This window comes from Suncus etruscus, chromosome 5 (assembly GCF_024139225.1).
Source record: "Suncus etruscus isolate mSunEtr1 chromosome 5, mSunEtr1.pri.cur, whole genome shotgun sequence".
Lineage (NCBI taxonomy): Eukaryota > Metazoa > Chordata > Mammalia > Eulipotyphla > Soricidae > Suncus > Suncus etruscus.
In genome coordinates this window covers 103,307,479-103,330,845 of record NC_064852.1, presented here as the reverse complement: position 1 = coordinate 103,330,845, position 23,367 = coordinate 103,307,479, and the positions used below count along the sequence as shown (strand labels likewise).

Below are 23,367 nucleotides of genomic sequence, written 5' to 3'. Positions count from 1 at the left end.
CCAGGGGTTGTACACCTGGTTTAGGTACTTGCATTCTCCATCCATGGTGCTTGCTGAACATTATGCACTGTGTTGTGGTTCTTGCATGTGAACTCACTCAGACTGACACTCACTTTTGTGATGTACTGTTTGTGGTGTTCACCAAGATTCACCTTATTGTTCACACAGCTTGTAATAATTAGGAGTTATTCTCTGTGTCTCAGTACTTGCACCTTTATAGTTGCAGTGTTCACACATACCTGCCTATACTGGGGACCTCACAATCATGTTGCCAGGAGTTCCAGAGAGCAAATCGCCAGGACCACACAGATTACATGTGCATAGTACCAAGAACCCAATTATGGCCTTGTGTTTACAACATAGGCACTTTTGTCATCAAGTCATTTTCCCCAGGTTATAAAAATCTTTTCTTTTGATTTTAGTTTATCTCATTTTTTTTGAGACCACCTGAATGGACATCTGAGAGTTCGGCGTCTTAAAATCCCTGCTTAGTCCCTAAAATCATAGTGTATACACAAATTATATATGGGCCTCCGTCCAGAAATATTTACTTTCATTTTTATTTCTGATTATTCTCCTTGAGCTTTTATAACAGGTCTTGCTCTTGATGATCTATGTTTTTATAACAAAGTTCTTATCTTAAAGAGGCTCTCAACAACAAGAATCATAATTTAACTGTGAGTTTGAAAATTGAGCAAGAGTAGAAACCTCTTCATGTTTCTTTATATGCTATCCATGGAGAGATCTGTATTCAAGACAATGTACACAAATGGGTGGTAATGTGGCTGATTGCTCAGTGGGTATCAGTTAGGAACTTCAGCTTTTCCCTTTAGGTCTATCCATGTATCTTTGTGGCTTACTTAAGGAAGGTACTGTTTCTAAGAAAGACATACTAGAAAGTTCCAGTTTTCTGTATAATTCAACAAACACTATTTCAGTCATAAGCCTATCCTTATCCCTATCCAAAGATGCAGAGGGGGTAAGAACACCTTTCAGTGGGAAGTAAAGAAAAGAACTATGGTAGTAATTTGCAACTATCTCTGGCATAGAATATTGGAAAGCTTATTGATTTCTCTGGAGTGCTTTCTTAGTTTATGTTTCTGAAACATCAATTTTATCTAACAAGAATCATATTTAAACCCAATATCTTATTTCCCAATCCCCCTCAAAAATACTCTTTTCAACATCTCTGCACTAATTATTTTTTCCTTTAATAGGTAGGAAGAAATTTGGTATTTGTTGGGTACCTACCAAGTAAAAGAACCATATTATATATTTTCAATTACTCTGTATTATATTTGCATTTGAGGACATTTAAAGATTTTTTTGCATTTTTTAATATTTCTTAAACATATAATTTATTATACAATCTCTTATAAAAACTGTAGGTCATATAGTAATCTCATTTCATGAATTGACCCGTGAATGTTCATATTTAAATCACTTCAGTTATTTATATATACTAATAGCATTTTTACCTGTTGAATTTAATTGCCATTTAATATATCTACAGAAGTATTATACTGTAATTTGGCACTGGCTCAAAAATTCATCTTGTGTGCCAAAAGTAGTAGAAATAGAACACCATTAGTAAGGAAACTATTTGACATTGGAGGAATGACCTCAATTTTTCTTTTACAAAGCAGAGATAATGATCATAATACTACTTATGATGGAAAGATATCGCTAGTAGAAAAAGGTTGTTTAGTCTTTTATTACTGGGAGGTATGCAAAAAGAATGTCTATCAGTCATGAAGTTTGTTACTAAAGGCAAAGAAATTACCAGGTTCTTCAGAATAAATGAAAGATATCTCAAAGTCTCAAAAGGCCAACATCATTTCTTGTACAAAATGATCAGAAAATCTTTGTGTCATAATTTAAAAAGCCATGACTTACTTTCTCTTTTGTAACAAAAGAATGGCTTTGGGGCCTGACAGATAGTTCAATGGGGTACATGCATGCTTTGCTTTGCATATAAGAGGCCTCATTTAATTACTGACACTTCTTGGTCCTCAAAGCACAATTAGGAGAAACCCCTAAACACAAAGTTGGGAGTCACCACTGAATATGGCTAGTTGTAGCCTTCAAACAAATACAAATCCCACAAAAGAATTGCATCTAGGATTGAGTGAAATAGAATAGCTCTCACAAAAAAAGAAAATCTGCAAGATACACATTCATTCCCTTCTTATATGGATATGAAAGTTATAGCTCAAAGATGTTAAATAATTTACTAAATAATTAGTAAGGGACTAAACTATATATTTAATTCACAGTTACTGATATTGTCAGTTAACAATAGTTAGCTCTGGAACGATCTGAATATTGTGTAGTGACAGCCACTCCACCTCTAGTATTCTACAAATGCCAAAAAATCAATAAAAACTTGCTGCAAAGTCCCAAAACCAAATTTAACTCTCTCCCAAAACTTTTTAGGAGGGGGTGCTAATATCTAGGATGCCTTCACAATTTTTACATAAAAGGTAATCAGTTCCCTAAGTGCAGAATTATACAGGGAATCACATCTTCCAATGTATTCTGAGTAACTGCTCTGAAAGAGGAATGATTTTAATTTTTTAATTTAAAACAGTTTTACACATACACAAGATAGGAGTAGGTCTGGGGAAAATTTGCCAAATGTCTGATTTCAAAACAGCTCATTAAACATGCCTGGACAGCTTAGAGGAGAGAGGGCTGGTTTAGACTATGGCCACTGAACATCCCACAGGATGTGCCACGAGCTTTCTCTCATTCTCTCTGGGACAGTGCATTGTATGACCAGTGGGGCCAATCTTCTCAGGCATTTCCACTGAAAAGGATGGAACAGAAAGATGCTTTTTCATCTCTAATCCTGGTATTTCATATATTCCTATTACAGAGACCAGGAAATTATGGGGTATTTTTTGTTTGTTTATTCATCTGATCGGCACTTTTTGCAGATATTCCTAATAGGGATATTCTTAATAGGGGCCCTCCAAGAACATGGGAGTCCTTTTTAAAGTAGGACTTGAGCTGACCTTTGAGATCTCCTAGGAAAGGGAGAATTGGAAGAAGAGGATGAGGAAGGAAATAGGGACAGATTCTGTTACTGAACATAGAAAAGCAGAGTGGATAAGGTAAGAAGGAAAGGCACAAAAATGAAAGACACTCTTGCAATAATTTTCAGAGAGGAAGGCTGGAAGTTCCAGCTCATGACATGAAGCTCACCACAAAGAGTGATGAGTGTAGTTAGAGAAATAACTACATTGAGAATTATCCTAACAATGAGAATACATGAAGAAAATAGAAAACCTGTCCAGGGTACAAGTGGGTGTGGGGTGGGGAGGAGGGAGATTTGGGACATTGGTGATGGGAATGTTGCACTGGTAATGGGGGGGTGTTCTTTACATGACTGAAACCTAATCACAATCATGTTTGTAATCAAGGTGTTTAAATAAAATATTATTAAAAATTGTAGAAATAAAGAGTGGTCAATTAAAAAAAGAAGAAAAGGCAGAATTGTGCACATAGATTAAATCATAGGTAGGTATTATCTTCAAATGGAGAAACCTCTATCAGAGCACACAAAAGGTAGCATTGCTACCAAAAAGAAGAGGAAGTGGTAAGCTTTCTCCTTAGGGGGAAAAAAATGTATCAAGAATCCTCTTGCAATGGAGCCTGTAGTAGTTCTCATGGCAGTATGCTTCAAGGGCGGAGAAAACCTGTATCTCTTAGGCCAAGGAATTTCTTCTCCAATTTCCCCAAAACTTACTGTGCCTATGGAGAGAGAGAGAGAGACAGAGAGACAGAGAGAGAGAGAGAAAGAGAGAGACAGACAGAGACAGAGAGAGACAGAGAGACAGAGAGAGACAGAGAGAGAGAGAGAGAGAGAAAGAGAGAGACAGAGACAGAGAGACAGAGACAGAGAGACAGAGACAGACAGACAGAGAGACAGAGAAGAAGAAACACAAATCTTTTAAGTAGTTGTTGGTTTGGGTTTTTTTATTTTTTTTTATTTTTGTATGTATGTGTGTTTGTGGGGGGTTTTCCCTTGTTCTTTTGTCTTTTATTTTATTATTATTTTTGCTTGTCTTTCATAGTTGCTGGTTTTGGTTTTTGTTTGTTCTTTCTTTGCTATTTTTTTGTATTTCTGTTGTTACAGCTTCGTTGGTTTTCTTTTTCTCTTGTGTTGTTTTGTTACCTTTTTCCCTTTTCTCCTTTTAAATTTATATTTATAACACCTAGTTCCTAGGTTTTTTTTTCTTCACTTTTTCATTTCTTTTTTTTTTTTTTTTTTTTTTTTGGTTTTTGGGCCACACCCAGTAACGCTCAGGGGTTACTCCTGGCTATGTGCTCAGAAGTTGCTCCTGGCTTGGGGGACCATATGGGACACCGGGGGATCGAACCGCGGTCCGTCCAAGGCTAGCGCAGGCAAGGGAGGCACCTTACCTTTAGCGCCACCACCCGGCCCCCACTGTTTCATTTCTTAAACTTCCAAAAGAACCACATTACTGAAATTGTCTTGCTCAGTTCCATAATTTGAAGGGGAAAAATGGATGGTACTTGGACTAGACAGTCATATGAATATTTAGTGAAAATAAAAAATGATCAGACTTGAACACCAAACCCAGATTCAAAAACAACAGAATCAATATTCAATCTACAAGAAGCTGCACAAGTGGGGACCAGTTACACTAGCATCCTGGGGGGTAAAGAAGGGAAAAGTGGGCCGAATGGTGGGAAAAGGGATGGAGAGAGGACAACACTTGTGGTGGGAATTCTCCTTATTCATTATCACTATGTACCTTAAATATTACCATGAAAGATTTGTTACTCACTTTGGCCACAATAAAAATTTAAATAAAAAGTATCCTCTTGAAAAGGATGTAAATGAAAAGCTGTCTGAGCAAAAACAGATTCCAGGTTTTGTCTGTGATGCTGACAGTTTTCTAGTTCTCTTTTAAAGAGGTAGAACTTTTTATTTTTCTTTTCTTTCTTTCTTTCTTTTTTTTAGAACCAGAGATCCACTTCCATGACTCCATCAGTTCTTCCAGTGTGCCCCAACCCCTGTGTGCTCCACTTTCTCTATTTCAAACTGAATCTGGTTATCACATCAACCTCAGAGCAGTTAGGAAATTACAGGAAATGATGCACAGAAATCTCATGGCGATAAACTTTGGCACTAAAGGGCTCTACAAATGTTAACTATTATGAACTCTTCTTTTCTGTATTCTTTGGTTTCCCCATCCAAGTAGAGTTACTAAGATCAGTCTCAGCCCACTTCTACAGAATCTTGACAGAACAAATTGCAATTAAGTGTGTAAAAGCAAGTCAAAAGTTAAGTGTTATATAACAGAAAGGTGGTGCTGGGTTAATTATCATAGACTTTGCTGAAAGGTAATCCCAGGAGCCTGCACAGGAAGTAAGGAGTTTTCACACTATTGGTCATAGATGTGTATATAAACTGGATTCTCTAATATGTCAAAAAGAGTCTTAGCATTTGACGGGTTCAAGATAATGTAAAGATGGGAACTGTGAAATCTACTAAGCAGAAAACAAATAAGGTTTAATCCCCACAGTCTTGCAAAAAAATGTTATTTCAAGCATCATAATATTGGACATCTGGGTTCTAGTACCAGAAATCCCATTAAAATTTTAGTTTCATAATTCTATGTAGGACCTGGGAAATTGCAAGATTCTGCTAATGGCCACCAGCCAGTTCAAGCAATTAGTCACAAGGGTCCCCTACCAGCTTTATAACCAAGTGGATTCTTTAAGGGGAAACTACACAAAAGAAAAAGCCCAATATACCCTGTTCCATAGCAGTGTGCTTTGTATCTCAGCCAAAACAGAGAAATTAGCTGTTATAATTAAGACATCCAAACATCATAACTTATTCCTTGATGGCAATGAGAACTCACTAGCTCAGAAAAGATTCCCAAAACTTGTTAACTGTGATGTAGATTATAACCAACTAAGTCATCCTGTCTTCAACCTTTTCTCATTTGAGGAATCAACACATGAAATTAGGTTGTTGGTTTTTTAGTCTTTCAAAATTCTCTAGAATGCCTGGACTTTTTGCATTTGCTTGTGGATCCTGGCAAAAGAACAAACATCCCCAGCAGAGAAATAACCTTGGAGACTATCTTCAGAATCCTAATAGCTCTACTCCAAGGTTAAAGGGCTGAAATATAAGAATTATTTATTTTAAGACTTCTTTCTGGTGTGCTGCCAATTCAAAGGGGTTTACGTAAATTAGATAATATTCTACACTTCAGAATGTTTATAAAGTTTTTCCTAATTACTATTTTGTTTATAGAGTGATTCTGGGAATGCTGTGGAGAACAGAGAATGATCCCTGAGCCCTCATTCCAGAATATAGGAAAGGGGAAGATATATATTTACAATATGTATGACAGGATTAGTAATGTCAGCTTTGGTACTTAGGTTTTTTATTTCTGAACTCTGTTTACTAAATCACAAAGTTTTGTATACTTAGTTTCAGGTTGTTTTTTCTCTGAAGAACTGCTAGCGAATACAGAATTTAGTAGGTCTAAGTCTATTGGTTCAATAGCTAATGGTCACATGAAATGAATGATAATTAAATAAAACAAACCTCCTCCAGGAAATAGCCACATAGCAAGTACTCAAATGGCCATCTGGAGTTTCCATCTAATGGTTTCCATCTGATAAAATGAGATAGATGCAAAACATCTTTATTATGCATAAAGTTCCATAAGATAATGTTGCTTTATATACTCAAAGTGTGTTCTATATTGGTATCAGACTGACAGCTGGTTTAGATTTGATGTTCCACATTTTAACAAGATACCTAGGTAATGCATATGAACATTATATTTCAAGGAACATTTCTAAAGTACCATATCAAGAGCCTGCATTATTATATACAATATTGTTCTGAGCATCGTCTTTTAACATTTAATTAGGTTGTATAACATTATTTCAAAAGGAGATACTTCCAGTTACTTGTAAATTGGCATGCAAAAAGAGATATATAAGCATATTCTGTACATTCCTTTAAAAGTATGATTTTTGGGGGCTGGAGAGATCGCATGGAGTTAGGGCATTTACCTTGCATGCAGAAGGACAATGGTTTGAAATCCTGGCATCCCATATGGTCCCCTGAGCCTGCCAGGAGCAATTTTTGAGTGTAGAGCCAGGAGTAACCCCTGAGTGCTGCTGGGTTTGACCAGAAAAACAAACAAACAAACAATATATATATACATATATATATATATATATGATTTTTCAGGGTTGGAGTGGTGGTGCAGTGGTAGGGCGTTTGCCTTGCACATGGCTGACCCAGGACAGATCTTGGTTCTATCCCCTGGCATCCTATTTGGTCCCTCAAGCAAGGAGCAATTTCTGAGCACAGAGCCAGGAGTAATCCCTAAGCATCACCGGGTGTGGACCAAAAACCCAATATATATATATATATATATATATATATATATATATATATATATATGTATGTATATGTATGTATATGTATATATGTATATATAATATATGATTTTTCTGAGGATTAGAGAGAACCTACAATGGGTAGGTTCTTGCCTTGCAATTAACCAACATGGTCCCCATAGCTAATTCAAGAACAGATATATTCCAGGCCTGGAGAGATAGCACAGTGGCGTTTGCCTTGCAAGCAGCCGATCCAGGACCAAAGGTGGTTGGTTCAAATCCTGGTGTTCCATATGGTCCCCCGTGCCTGCCAGGAGCTATTTCTGAGCAGACAGCCAGGAGTAACCCCTGAGCACCGCCGGGTGTGGCCCAAAAACAAAAATAAAAAAAAAGAGCAGATATATTCCAAGCACAATAATATTTGAGACACATTAGCCTAGAGACAGATCCATCATAAGGTGATTTATCATGTGCAATATGATAAATTCAATGATACAAATATGAAGCTTTTCAAATCTTGCATGCTTCAAAGTCACATTGACATTTTAGAAAGTGATCAGTGGAATAAATGTCATTTCCTTGCTTTATTGCTTTATTGAATAAATTGATAGAAACTAAATAATTGAATAATAGAACATGCCTACAACCTTAGGACCTTTATTGGTTTGTAAACATTGCTGAGGTCTTTTAGTCATATGAGTCCCATGCTAAAATTTAATATGTGAATCACAGTACTTTATTATAGCTAGGACTTGTGATTTTATTATATGATGGAAGCAAGACAAGAAGCCAAAAAAAAATGCCACATGTTTTTTCTGAACAATAACTAGCTATTATCTAAGTATTGAGGAAAAGACAGAGATAGAATGAACTTGTACCAAATTGGTTTCCTGAGCATCACCAGCTGCTTACTCAACATAGCTTGTCAAACTTGAACAAGGATATCGTGGACCAAAGAAAAGGAAGATAGAGAGGCAAAATTAAAATGGGAAGAAGTAGCTGGATAAAATCTTAGAATAAAATATTGAAATTTTGAGGGTGGGGTGGGGAAAATATATATTAAAATTCTTCAACCTTGGACTCCAAAGACCTGTGTCTTTAACACACAGGGACCAGTGTCAACTTACAAGAAGTCTGTGAGGCTCAAAATATACACAGCAGCTTGCTTATAGTAGAAAAGGAAAAGAACAAATATAGTATCACTGATGGTTTTCTTATGGCCAAAAAAAAAGGAGAGTACCTTCCACACAAATATTCTTTTAAAATATCTTTATTTAAACACCTTGATTACAAATATGATTATGGTTAGGTTTCAGTCATGTAAAGAACATACTCCTTCACCAGTGCAACGTTCCTATCACCAACGTCCCAAATCTCCCTCCTCCCCACCCCATCCCCGCCTGTACTCTAGACAGGCTTTCTACTTCTTTTGTTCATTCTCATTGTTAGGATAGTTCTCAATGTAGTTATTTCTCTAACTACACTCATCACTCTGTGGTGAGCATCATGAAGTGAGTTGGATCTTCCAGCAATCCTCTTTTATGTCTCTGAAAATAATTGCAAGAATGTCTTTTATTTTTCTTAAAACCCATATATGAGTGAGACTATTCTGCATCTTTCTCTCTCCCTTTGACCTATTTCACTCAGCATAATAGATTCCATGTACATCCATGTCTAGGAAAATTTCATGACTTCATCTCTCCTGACAGCTGCATAATATTCCATTGTGTATATTACCACAGTTTCTTTAGCCATTTTCTATTGAAGGGCATCTTGGTTGTTTCCAGAGTCTTGCTATGGTAAATAGTGCTGCAATGAATATAGGTGTAAGGAAGGAATTTTTGTATTGTATTTTTGTGTTCCTAGGGTATATCCCTAGGAGTGGTATAGCTGGATCATAGGGGAGTTCAATTTCCAGTTTTTGGAGGAATCTCCATATCGCTTTCCATAAAGGTTGGACTAGACGGCATTCCCACCAGCAGTGGATAAGAGTTCCTTTCTCTCCACATCCCCACCAACACTACTTGTTCTCATTCTTTGTGATGTGTGCCAATCTCTGTGGTGTGAGGTGGTACCTCATACCTGTCCTGTGTCCTGAACCTCTCCTAAGTGGGTCGAGAAGGGCCCAGCAACATCGCTCTCCTAGAGTTCCTTGGGGCCGGAAAACCAAGGAACACTGAGTCTCCAAGTGAAAACCAGCAATAGAAATACCTGGCAGAAAGGCAGGTCCTCTGTGCTGTCAGGCTGGAGAAATCTGCCCCTGCCTGAGTGGTTACCAACTGCGAGAGGCTGTGAATGTCGCCTGTACGTGTTTTTCTACTGTCCTGTGTCCTGAACCTCTCCTGAGTGGGCCAAGAAGGGCAGAGCAAAATCGCTCTCCTAGAGGCTCCAGAAGTGCATGGCCGCTCTGCTTCGCTTGGCAGCCGTGTGCTCTTTCTAACGAATGAACCCTACTGCAACACGCAGAAAAAAAAAATGGGGAAACCTCTCAGGCAAACACCATGCACAGAGAATGAAGATGATAGTTCTGATGACACAAAAAATACAAACCATCTGATTAACCTCTCAGATAAGGAGTTGAGAATAGAAATATGGAGGATCCTCAGGGAAATCAAAGAAAATATAGCTGTAACTGAACAGAACACAAAGACAGAAATCAGAAAACTCCAAACTGAAATAACAGATCTGAAAAACACCGTAGTTGAACTGAAAAACTCAGTGGACATCCTCTCCAGCAGGGTAACAACAGCTGAGAACAGAATCAGTGAACTGGAAGATCAAATGCAGAACAACTCCATACAGCAGAAGAGACTGGAAAAGAACATTAAAGCAAATGATCATACAATGGAAAAAGTACTCAAAGAATGTGAACAAATACATTCTTATCCAGCATGTGTTAGAGGGAAGAATGGTGAAGGTGCTAATGAACCTGAACACTCTCTACTGGGAGGTGGCTACCCAAGTCATAGATAGAGGATTAGTAAGTCATCCTAAAGAAAGACACTCCTAATACAGTATAAGGAACCTAATATATTCTTATTGCAATAATGAAATTCAGGGCTAAGTGGTGGGGGTACAGACCAAGCTTGCTCTATAGAGCCTGGGGTCCTCCTTTTTCCTTCTGAGTACTTAGTGAATGAATAGTCCCCTGACACTTCATGATCAAGGCTCTTCCTGGCATATAGATTGCTATCTGTTTTAGGCCATTTGTCTCTCCAAGCTTGACTTTTCACATGGAAAATAAGGTTGTGGTATCTGCTTCCTTGTGTTGCCAAATGAACACATGTTCTTAGCATGATGGTAAACTCATGATGTATAACTCATTAATAGTCCTTACTATTATAGCATTGTCTAGTGACTCCTAGTGAAATGGAATCACTTTATTAACGTTATATCCACATCTGAGTATCAGTATAGCTATGAAATGAGAGAGAGCTATAGATAATTATATGAAATTGGCTCATATAATTATGAAGGAGGAGAAGACCCAAGATCTGTAAGCTCAAGGAAGCAAATGATACAAATTTCACCCCAAATTTAAGTTCAAGTCAAAACACAGGAAAAGCCTGAGACTCCCAACTCAAAAACCCGTGTTTATGGTAATTTCTTCCTTATTCAGCCTTCTACTAGTGCCTATATTTAGTTGGATAGGGGTCACCTACACTAAGGCAAGAAACCTGTGTTATTCAGTACTGACTTAAGTGTTAATCTTATTCAAAACACTCACATGTGTTTAACCAAATATACAGGTATCCCATGACCCAGTCAAATTAACTGCCCACATAAAATTAAGTGTCTCAGAATCATAGTGCCTTCTAGTATACTATGGTATATTAGGGGATTATTAGTTAGGACTATTTACTAGAAAGGATATGTATTCATTTGGCAACCCAAGGAACAGATAACACAACCTTATTTCCCAAGTGAAAGTCAAGGTTGGAGAGATAAATGGCCTAAAACAGATAGTAATCTATCTGCTAGATCAGAACCTTGAGGAGGTTCAGGATACTTGTATATATCATCTATTTTATTTTCTTTAACACAAGTCCTCAGCAACTTTGATATCTATCTTATTTGAGATTCTTTCCTGTTCATGTAGTCAAGGGATAAAGCTGATTTTCTTTTTCTCTTTTAAACATTTTATTGTAGTCATCAGTGATTTCTTAATTATATTCCAACAAAGTCCAGAATCACCTTTAAATCGTCAATGGGAGGGTAGTGGCAGATATGAAACCAGTACAATGGAAAACACCTGGAATTCTCCCACAAAATTTCTGGTAGCAGAATTTTATCACCTCATAAATCCTCCTTTGTCCTTTTCTTTTTATCTCCTAACTTCTCCCATACATACTAATTAGCTAATTGAGCATACCTGTTTAAATCATTCAATCTTGATTCTTCTAATGGCACGTCTGCAAGGGATCTAAAACTTAGAAATGATTTAGTATTAGAGGTTTTTATTACATTGAATAAAAAAGCCAATAAAAGGAGCAAATGATGAATAAAGGAGGGGACTGAGGTTTAAAATTAGCCTTATTTTCTGTACACACAAGAGGCTCATGTAAGTTGGTTTTTATCTGGGCCTATTTTGGGAGAGATATATTTGGCTCAGAACCAGGAATGGGAACTAAACAAGAACCTGTAGCCTTGAAGCCACCCTTAGCACTCTTTACATTTTGAGGTTGATGATTCTTTGATGTGAAAGGCTGTGAATTCTGGGAAGCTTAACAAGGTTGCTATATTCTCATGAAGTGCCAGTGGTATCCCCCAAATTGTGACAACTAAAAGGTATTTAAAATTTCTAGATGTTCCCTAGAAAGAAAATTGTCCCCAGTGCAGAACCAATGTTGCATATAAATATTTGGGACTGTTAAATAGAAATGGACCAGCTTCTTCTAGGATGAACATCTTATTTACAGCACTTTATACATAGGATTCAGGCTTGATGATCATGCTTTAGTATGAATACAGCCACATACTTTATCACCTCCAGTCCTGCTGTTAAGGAATTTGCTGTCCAGACACCCATTTCTTCTAAAGTCAAGAAATGACTGTGCAGAATCTGTAAACAACCCAGATGCCCAACAACAGATGAGGGACTAAAGAAACTGTGGTATATATACACAATAAAATATTATGCAGCTGTCAGGAGAAATGAAGTCATGAAATTTTCCTATACATAAATGGACATGGAAACTATTATGCTTAGTGAAATAAGTCAGAGCGAGATAGACACAGAATAGCTTCACTCATCTGTGGGATTTAAGAAAATAAAAAACAGTATTGTAATAGCACCCAGAGACAATAGAGATGAAGGCTGGAGGGACTGGCCAATGTGGTTAGGAAGCTTACCACAAAGAGTGATGAGTGCAGTTAGAGAAATAACTACACCAACTACCATATGGACAAGGGTAGTGAGTGAGACAAATAGAATGCCTGCCTCAAAGACAGGCAGTGGGTGTGGAAGGAGGGAGATGGAGGGCAATGGGAAGGTTGCACTCTGGTGAAGGGGGGTGTTCTTTTCTAAAACTGGAACACAACTTCAAACATGTTTGTAATCATGGTACCTAAATAAAGATATTAGTATGAAAAAAAGAAAGCACTGTAGTGAGAACAAATCAAGTCTTACTTTTTATAATTTATAATTTTTATAATTTTATAATTTATAAGTTTTATAATTCTTGCAGTATTCTTGCAAGAGATAATGAAATTCATGATCTTGACCATATATTTTTTTTCTAGGTACATGAAAGGGACAAACATAATTGAGGCCTCAAAAGCAACAGTGAGAATTCAATGAGTGGGTCTCTCAAAAACCTACTTGACCCATTGTAGCTGCTCAGTAATTGTTAGTTCTGCTTATGATTAGCTGTTACACAGAGGCAATGATGAATTTCGTCCCTTTTGAATGAAATGAAATCTCACACCTGATCTCAACTGTCGCACTTCAGAGTGCCCACCCTCCAGTCTTCAAACTCAAATTATGTTCCTTCACCATTGAATGGAGGACACAAAACAACCCATTGAAGATAATGTAGTCTTAATTCTTCCCTTTGGCTCAGGAGCAAAGAGAATGCTGAAAACAATCTTTCTTTCTTCTCCAACACACTAATCCCTTCATCCTCTTGCTATTGCAATGGCCAAAAGTGAAGTGGAACCCACTGTATCCAGATCTATTTCTAATCCCCTGCTAGTCTCAGGGGCCAGCCCTTCCTGCCTTTGAAGAGCCTTAGGGTGAACCATCTACCTTATCAAGAACCATCTGTGAATGGCTGCACTAATCTGGAGGAGAGTGGAAGCCAAAGCATGTTATGCAGCTCAGCAGGTGACAGAGTGTTAGTATCTCCTGGACTGTGCAAGGACCTGACCTCTCAGCATTGCCTTGCTTTTGACTTTTTTTTCTGGCTCCCACTGTGGCATTAAAAGTTTGACCTCTTCAAAACAACAATGAGATACTATCTCACACCACAGAGATTGGCACACATCACAAAGAACGAGAACAATCAGTGCTGGTGGGGATGTGGAGAGAAAGGAACTCTTATCCACTGATGGCAGGAATGCCGTTTAGTCCAACCTCTATGGAAAGTGGTATGGAGATTCCTCCAAAAACTGGAAATTGAGCTCCCATTTGACCCAGCTATTCCACTCCTAGGGATATACCCTAGGAACACAAGAATACAATACAAAAACCCCTTCCTCACACCTATATTTATTGCAGCACTATTCACAATAGCCAGGCTCTAGAAACAACCAAGATGCCCTTCAACAGATGAATGGCTAAAGAAACTGTGGTAATATACACAATGGAGTATTATGCAGCTGTCAGGAGAGGTGAAGTCATGACATTTTCCTATACATGGATGTACATGGAATCTATCATTTTGAGTGAAATAAATCAGAGGGAAAGAGAGAGACGCAGAATAGTCTCACTCATCTATGGGTTTTAAGAAAAATAAAAGTCATCTTTGCAACAATCCTCAGAGACAAAGAGAGGAGGGCTGGAACTTCCAGCTCACTTCATGAAGCTCACCACAAAGAGTGGTGAGTGAAGTTATAGAAATAACTACACTGAGAACTACCATAATCATGTGAATGAATGAGGGACCTGGAAAGCCTGTCTAGAGTATAGGTGGGGGTGGGGTGGGATGGAGGGAGATTTGGGACATTGGTGGTGGGAATGTTGCACTGGTGATGGGATGTTCTTTACATGACTGAAACCTAATCAAATCATATTTGTAATCAAGATGTTTAAATAAAGAAAAATGCAAAACAAAAAGAAATAACTACACTAACAACTAGCATTCAATGTTAATGAATAAGGGAAGTAGAATGCATGTCTTAAATACAGGCAGGGGTCGGGGAGGAGAGAGGAGGGCAATGGTGGTGGGAATGTTGCACTAGTGAAGGGGGATGTTCTGTTTATGACTGAAACCCAACTACAATCATGCTTGTAATTATGGTGCTTAAATAAAGATTTTATAATAAAAAATAAATAATTTCACAATAAAAACATCTGATATCACCTAGAAAAAAAAAGAGGTTTGACCTCTTTGTAGCTCTACTAGCTCTACTTTTTTCCCCCAGAAATTGTGGTAGTGGGTGGCCAAAATAATAACATAATAATATAATAACAGTAAAAATATATACTAGTCATAAGTTTTCAGATTATTCACTATTTGCTAAATTCCATGAAAAAATACTTTATCTGTAATCTTATTGTATCATCATAGACATCCAGGTAGGTGGGGATTATGATGACAAAAGGTAAAGAGACTGAGATTGGAGAAATTCCAATTTGTATAACCCAAAGCTGGTGAGCAGTAGCCATTTCCACCTGCTATCAAAGCTCAGGCTATATGTGCCCCTTCTCCTGTGCCTCTGATCCTTCAAAACTCTAAAGCCAGTGGACTCTAGAAATGACACATTTTTAGGATGGCTAACATAATTATGATGGACCATTAAACAGAGTTGAGATGAAACCTTTACTGTCAATTAACTACAGAGTTATAGGTGGTCTGTGTTATGATGCCTGTGTTCTCTGCATAGTCCTTACATATAAAGACACTGGAGTAATCCTCTTCTTTCTGTGCAGACCTGAGCTACGCATTAAATCTGAAAAATTCAGTCTGTAGCTCCCAAATAGAAAAGGCTTTTCTTCTCCAATATTCCTTCTTTCATTATTATTACAACTGTTTACTAGGCAGCTTTTGTATACCTGTTTCTATTTTTATTCAGAAGATGCATTACTGTAAGACCCATTACCACCCTAAAATTTTTTAAAAAGATGAATTATAGGTATGTTTAAAGTGTTTGGTGCATTTCTTTTAAAGCACCGAATTAGTGGGAGGACTTGACTATATTTTGGGAGAACATGGCTTCATTAAATAGGAGGTCTCCTTGGAAAATAAAAATTTTCCATTGAAAATTAACACTAATTGAAATTTGTATTCACTGATGCTAAGCGATTAGCAAAAACAAAAATGGGTTCTAAAAAGGATAAAAGGTTGTGTTTCCAGGCAATATTTAATCTGGTGCATAAGATTAACCAGGAAAGGTCAGCAAAGACCAAGAGCAAGACCACTCAAAATATGCCACATCAAGGGTAATTTTTTACCTTTAAAGAGTCATAGTCACCAAAACTAACTCCCATTTCTCCACTGTAACATAATTCACCTTCAGATACCTGAATTGTGACTTGTTACTGTAGAAAGCAAAAAAGTCCTAGCAAAGTGTACCAGTATATCTGGTTTATGATAGAAAGGCAATGGCTTTAGCCTTACTCTGGCCATATACATTTACATACACAATCTGAGAAAGGAGAGACCTCCTATTTCCACATGTTTCCACATGTTTACGTGTTTCAAAGAAACACAAGTGAGCTGAGATGAGGGGTAAAGAGTACATGAAAGCATGCAAGAGCCCTGGATTTGATCCCCAGCTCCACATGGTCCCCTCCACGTCACCTGGAGTGGTTCCCGGACAGCACCAGTTGTCTTTCCACTTCACAAAAAGAAACACAATTAAATGAAAAGGCATCAAAGAGCAACAAATACTTTGGAAAGATAAACCAAGAGACACTCTGTTGCTCCATTCTGCTTCAGAAGGGCCTCTCATGACACCCATCACTCTAACTCTCCCTTTGTTTCTGTGTCCTTTACATCATATTTTATAGAAATAGCTCTCTGACCTGTCTTATATTTTCATTTTGTAATTTAAATTTCCTTCATTTCCTTTCCTATCGACCAGGCATGTTCATGTGTTGAGGATACTCATGGATAAACTCAAAATTTTCCATAGAAGATAGGAGAGTGGAGAAGGCTTTGATATTTCTGTCCCTAACAACTTGCATGTCTCTGGAGTGAGAATCAGCTATTATTGGAGTACAGAGTTAGTCCTTCTAGCTGTGTGTGACCTTAGGCAAGTAATAATTCTGGTATCATTTCCTTCTTCATTAAATTGGAATAATTCTACCTATTTTAGAAAAATATTGGGGAACCCCTGGCCAAAGAACCTTAAAGTAGAATAAGATAAGCTTATGTCCATGGTTAGATGAACATATCAATTTTTATCAACTATTGAGACTCATGGAAAATGTATTTATTTGGAGAGGTAGTTGTAATAAACCAAGTTAGAAATTCTTAATTTGGAATCCAAAGAGGAAAAATTCATTGGAGTTCACTCTTCATTATTATTTCATTTACATTTTTATTGTAAAGATTATTGGGGTTTTGGGGGTGCTAAGAGCTTATTTCTAGTTCTGTGCTTAGAGATCACTCTAGGTGATATTTGAGGGGCCATATGTGGTACTGGGGGTTGAATGTAGGTTGGCTATATGCAAGACAAACACTCTCTCCACTGTACTATTTCTCCAACTCTATATAGGTTTTTCTTCTTATTTTTCCAAGTTCACACATTTCCAGAGATTACTTTAGCAAAAGTCTCAACAATGACATACTGTGTCAGGTTCTTTGAAATCCATGGTATTATTTTAAGCTTTTCTTCCTCCCTTTGAAAATCACATCAGTTTTTACTCCTGTAGATTTCTACTCGTCCTCCAATAATACTTAATCATATTTTAAAGTAATTTTTCATGGTAGGGTTAGTAAACTAAAGCTATCAGAGAGGCTTTAGCTAATCAATATTTCAATCTGCACCCTTATGAGCCTAATTTTTGTTGTTGTTTGCAAAATATTATGATGAGAATAATAACAAGCTTAGTGCCTCCACTGTTTTACTTGGAACTTCTTTTATGCAATGCACAAATTTTATATTCTAGTAAATCATAACTGCTTATCATATTGATATATAATCATCATGATTATTACTTTAATGACCATGTAATCATCCATCTTGTTAATGCATCATAATTTACTTGATCTAAATTTTTAACAGTAGGAGACTAGTTGTTTCCTGGTTTTTCCAGTTTATTAATAACTTCTAGGTTACATTTTTGTGCATATAGCTTTGTTCATTTTTTTAGATTATTTCCTTAGGATATATTCTTAGATGAAATCATTGAATCAAGAAACGTGAATTTATAATAGTTTTTAAATAAATTGACTTTATTTCCAGTTCACAGTGCCTCAAAAAACTAGAATGCAACTTGTTTTCTGCCTTCATTACAGCCTAGAGCATATAAATATACTAAAATAGTACTGTCTTATTGTGTGTTTTTCTCAAAATATAGCAACTTTTAATTAAACACTTATAAGTTTCTATTCTCATATTTTGAAAAATCTCTTTTGAAACCTAGTATATTTTTAACATTAGGAATGCTTGGTATCCTTCTTGCCCATTAGCAATAGTTTAGTACATAAAAATGAATATTGACATTTCCTAGAGCAAAATATTTACTTACCTACCTATGTAAATTTTTAATAATATCTTTATTTAAACATCATGATTACAAACATGATTGTAGTTGTGGTTTAGTCATAAAAAGAACACCACCCTTCACCAGTGAAATATTGCCACCACCAATGTCCTCATCTCCCTCCCTTCCCATCCGCCGCCAGTATTTGAGGCAGGCATTCTACTTCTCTCACTCATATAAATGAACATGGATTAAAATAATGAATGGTACAGAATGCCTGGATATAGTCATAGGAACATTCAAAAATTAGAAATCAGAGAACTGGATGTGCCACAATGACACAATGCTTGCCTTGCCTGAATGAGACCAGGGATCACTATCTGGCACCACACATACAGACTCACACAAAAAGAAAACTTAAGAAAATATATCTGCCTTTTTTTCACCCTGGAAAAGCCTGTGTTCACTCAAATACTATCTGTGTCCTCTCTCTCTACTGCTCCCCTCATATATCACTAAATTTCTTTCAAAAACAAATACTAAACTGTTTAACTAGCTTTTGCTTCACTTATGGAAAGAAAAAAGGAGAAAATCCATGCAAAGACATCTGCACTGACATTCCCAAAGGGCCCCTATTTAAGTAGTTCAGTCTTTGGTCATATTTTAATGATTTTCTCTCTCATCCTTAACCTGCTCAGCCAATTTGATTTCTCAGCAGAGTGGAGTTCCAGCCATATTGCTTTCAATATTTCCTTCCAAAGTTTTAAAGAAAAATTCCCCCTCCCTTTTAATTGTTGCTTAATGACTACTGATTGTGCATGCTTCCTACAGTGTCTGTATACCTGCTTTCCAGAAATCACACTCCTTGGTTTTTGTACTCACACACATTTTCAGCTGTTAAATTTGCCAGAAATCACACATTTTTTGCTGTGGTTCTCGCATATACATGCTTAAGGTATGGTAGAGATTGGCCAATTTATTTATTTATTTGGCTATTCATCTGGCAGTAAAAATTCTAAACAGCAGTACTTCTGGGTTGCATTTAGCACTGCGCATAATATTAAGAGCAAAACTCTTGGCCTCATGCTCCCAAGGTAGGATCTTTGCCTGTGTACCCTCATGAGGTACCTGCTACATTTTATCCCAAGAAAACTTCTTGTTGAATAAAATCTACTTCTCAGTTCCCACTTTCTCACCCACAAAAAGAAAAAAGAAAAAGAAAAAGAAAGGGGTGAAATAAATATACCTTATATAAAGTGATAATATATCAGGTAAGGCATTTAGCTTTCATGCCAACCTGGTTTGTTCCTCAGCAACCCATATGGTCCCCTGAGCACTGTCCGCAGAAATTGATGAGAATATAAAACCAGGAGTAATCCTTGAGCACCACCAGGAGTGTCTCAAATCCCCTTGGTCCTCCCCTGCAAAAAAAAAAAAAAAAATTAAAAATAGCTTTCAAGTACCCCAATCAGATTTTGTTTCAGATCAAGAAAATGCATGAATGATAAGACACTGTCTCACAAAAAATAGTGCATAAAATCTTTTATGGCTTGGGAGGTTTTTTGGTTTCATTTTGGGGGCCACACCCAGCAGGGATCAGGGGTTATGCCTGGCTTTAGGTTTAGGAATTATTCCTGGGAGTGCTTAAGGGACCTTATGGGATGCCAAAGATTGAACCCTGGCCTGCAGCATGCAAGGCAAATTGCTCTACCCAGTGTACTATCACATTGGCTCCCAGAATTAAATCTCAACATACGAAAGGTTTTTTCCCTTTAGGGTTGGATGCGCCAATTCCAGAAATTTGGTTGTGCCCCTACCCCCAGGCAATATTGCCTATTCCTAAAATGTCTTCCACCATCTGCCACATGGGTGAGAGATATTTTAATACTATGATGCTTCATCCATCTAGGGATGAGTGTCCTTTATTGAAACTCTGCTAGAACTTTTGACCCAAGTTAGGGTTTCATTAAACTGGACAATTGCTACATGCCAATATCTGGGAACATAAAGAAAACACTGGCATTGATTTTTATCTTTTTTCTCTTGCAGTCTCAACTGAGAGTTCTCCATGAATGTGGGTAACTTTCCAAGCTGCTGTCCTGACAGTGGATATGAACAAGGCCTGATCCTCACAGAAAGACTAACTTGTGGTACTGCCAGAAGATATCCTTGGAGCATTGACAGATTAACCAGATTTGTAGAAAGAAGAAAAAAACCCATCCATGAAAAAGTATTGGTTTTGGAAAAACCTTAGTTTGCTGTGTATTTTTAAATGAGGTGCATATTATACAGTGCCAACAGGTTCTAAGTGGTCATTGGCAGAGCCATAGCTGGAAAATTGCTTCCAGTTTTCATCACTGTGCATAACTGAAGAACCCCTAGGGAGCCGTCTGTACCCTTCACTAGGAAGGTCCTGTTTTAGCTTGGCAGCTACTGGATTATTTTATTATGTGTGCAGATGGCATGATGTGTTAGATACAAAAATCCCAGCAGTTCTGCTATCTCAGTGAAAGTGTTCACTGGTAGAAATTATGCCCTGGTAGAAATGTAAACTTGTTTCAGTTATGTTCATTATAATGTCTAAAGGTTTTTTGTCCAACTCTGAAGCACTTTATAGGAGAACACTAAACTTCAATGAACAGGCACAGGCAGTCCATGTGGAATGTGTTTTCTTTTCTAAGCTTTGTCCTATTTCTGGCTCAGACTGTCAAAGATAAACTCGACTTCTAGCGTATTCCTGGTCTTATGTGGTAGATTGGTGTAAATATGGCCATAATACTGTTAAACTTAACCTCTTGACACTTTACTGAATAACCATGTCCCTTATTGCACCAAAGGGAATTTGAAGGAAACCTGGGAGTATCAGATCTTAGTTCAAAACTGTACCTTGGCACAACAGAGCACATGCACATACAAATACTCAAACACAGGAAACTTGGACTTGTTCAGTGCATGTGGTGTTAATATTCAGTAGGATAAATCTTTCAAGGAAAGGGGAATGCGATTTTGGTGAGAAAATGGTAAAGGTAACTGTGTGTGTGTGTGTGTGTGTGTGTGTGTGTGTGTGTGTGTGTGTGTGTGTGTGTGTAAACCAACTCTGAAGCCAAAAAATAACAAGTGACTGCCACCCTCTACCTACTTGGAGAAGGAAAGTGGTTCGGTCCCATACTAAAGTCCTTCCTCAATACAGAATCTTCTAGTTTGTTTCCATCCTTTTGAGGATTCACTCATGTTAATTTTTCCCAATATCTTTCAATAAAGCACAATCCTGGAAAACTAGTCAATCTAGCTATCTTGTCTTTAGATAAATGTCTTTGCAAACTGACCCTAATTAATTGTTGAGCATTTAGTTCACTTGAAATTATAAAATTGGTTAAATTAAAATCTCATCAATGTATGTTCTCTGCTCACAATCTTAACTTGGAAGGGCCTCAGAGGCCTTTAAACATATGTAACCACATCAGGATTATACCAAATTTAGCAAACTTGACATTGTTGGGGTCTCCTAGCACACAACTGGTATCTGTTCTGCCACATGCCTTTCCTGGGGTTTTCAGGAAATGTACAGCCTCTGAGAAACTCCCCCTGCACCACGAAAACATCACAAGAAAGCAGAGAGGAATCCTAGTAACATTTGGGGAAGTCAGCAAGGTGAGTTATAGCCCACTAGCCTGGCATACCAAGGTCACAGCTTCCAATAAAACCTCAGAGACATTTCCTCAGCACAAAGATGGGACCATAGGCTAGTCAGGCCCAGAACCCTCTGGCCCTGAGCACACCCTAACATTTTATAAATCCCAAGTGAGGATGTTTCCTCCCAGGATATTGAAACTCAATCTCCACTATTAATTCACCACCCGTGGCTCAGGTCCAGTAACAGCAATTTTGTCTTCCTTTCCTGGTATTCAGTGAGCGGTTGCTTTGAGCTAAGCCTGGTACCTGGCCAATCATCATATGCAAGGCACATTCTCCCTGCCTTGCTCAAACAACAGTTCTTCCACCCAAATGTTCCTAGCCACACTCCTTCACAATGAAACCTGAATGCAGAATGAATCCACCCCTGCCAGAAAATACTGGGAAATGCCCATGGCCAAATGTGCTTTCATTGTCTAAGGAAGGTTACATCAAGTAGGTCATGGATTTGCATCCCTCCCATCCCACCAGCCCTTTATGGCCCAGAATTATCTGAATGGAGCTTCCCAAAGCAACTTTCTGCTGCTTTCTTTGATCTCCAACCTGATCTTCAACACACCTATTCTTTAAGAGACATCATCCTGATGCTGATTTCTCTGAAGCCCAATTCTGTTATAAAATTAATGCTGAGGACACATGATTAGACTTGCTAATCCTAAGGAACTACTGCCAGGTGCTGAGCTACTGTAGCTGGGAATTAATTGGTTTGGCACCAGGGGGGTTGAAGGAGATTCTGAGACTACTGTCCACACCCTTGGAAAATGGGAGGTTCTTAAAATGATGATACATGGTTTCTTAATTTGGCTTCTGCAAAATATATTCTAAACTATTGACTAGGTCAACTGTTTGTTTTTTAAATTAATTAAGGTCTTGAAATCTACAGTTTTTTAAATGCTGATAGATAGAGTTGGGAAAATAAAACAGAATACGCCAGAGCCCAGGAAAAGATGGCCTCTTAACAAATAAATGCCATAATTCCTGGCAGGTTCCATATATTTGCATGTGACCCAATTCCTGTTTTCCAAGTGGCCAAACTCTGCTTGAAATTATCTGGGGGTGTTGCAAGTCAGCCCCTCAAGAGGTTGACTGATGGAGGGATGGAGGATGAGGTCTTTCCCCTCCAGCTCAGTGTACGCGTCTGCCACCCTGTCTAGCCGACATATCTGAGGTGAAATGGCGGGTAAACAGCTCGCAAACAGTCAGGCATGTGGAAATATTAGCTTTATTCGGTGGACAAGACTGAAGTCCAAAGACTCAGAATAAGTTCCAGCCAAAAGCCTTTCGCCTTCCACAGACCCTTGTTTTTATCCCCCAGAATCAGGTACCACCCAATGGTGGGATCAGATACCACTCAATGGCGGAAGCAGAATCAGGTACCACTCTAAGGTGGGGGCAGAATGCCAGGTCACACCCGAGGGTAGGGCACAATCACCGATCAGGGTAGGGTCAGTAACTTA

General features: G+C 37.8%; 1 protein-coding gene across 1 annotated transcript in view; it reads left to right on the top strand.

The window, feature by feature from the left end:
• The window catches only part of SAMD12 (sterile alpha motif domain containing 12), an 838,974-nt gene extending 818,026 nt beyond the window's left edge, over window positions 1-20,948 (top strand). The window contains exon 5 of the mRNA XM_049773520.1: window positions 20,267-20,948. Within this exon, the coding sequence (XP_049629477.1) occupies window positions 20,267-20,289 (23 nt within the window). The 3' untranslated portion in view covers window positions 20,290-20,948. The remainder of the gene's footprint in view (window positions 1-20,266) is intronic.
• The last annotated feature ends 2,419 nt before the right edge of the window (window positions 20,949-23,367 follow it).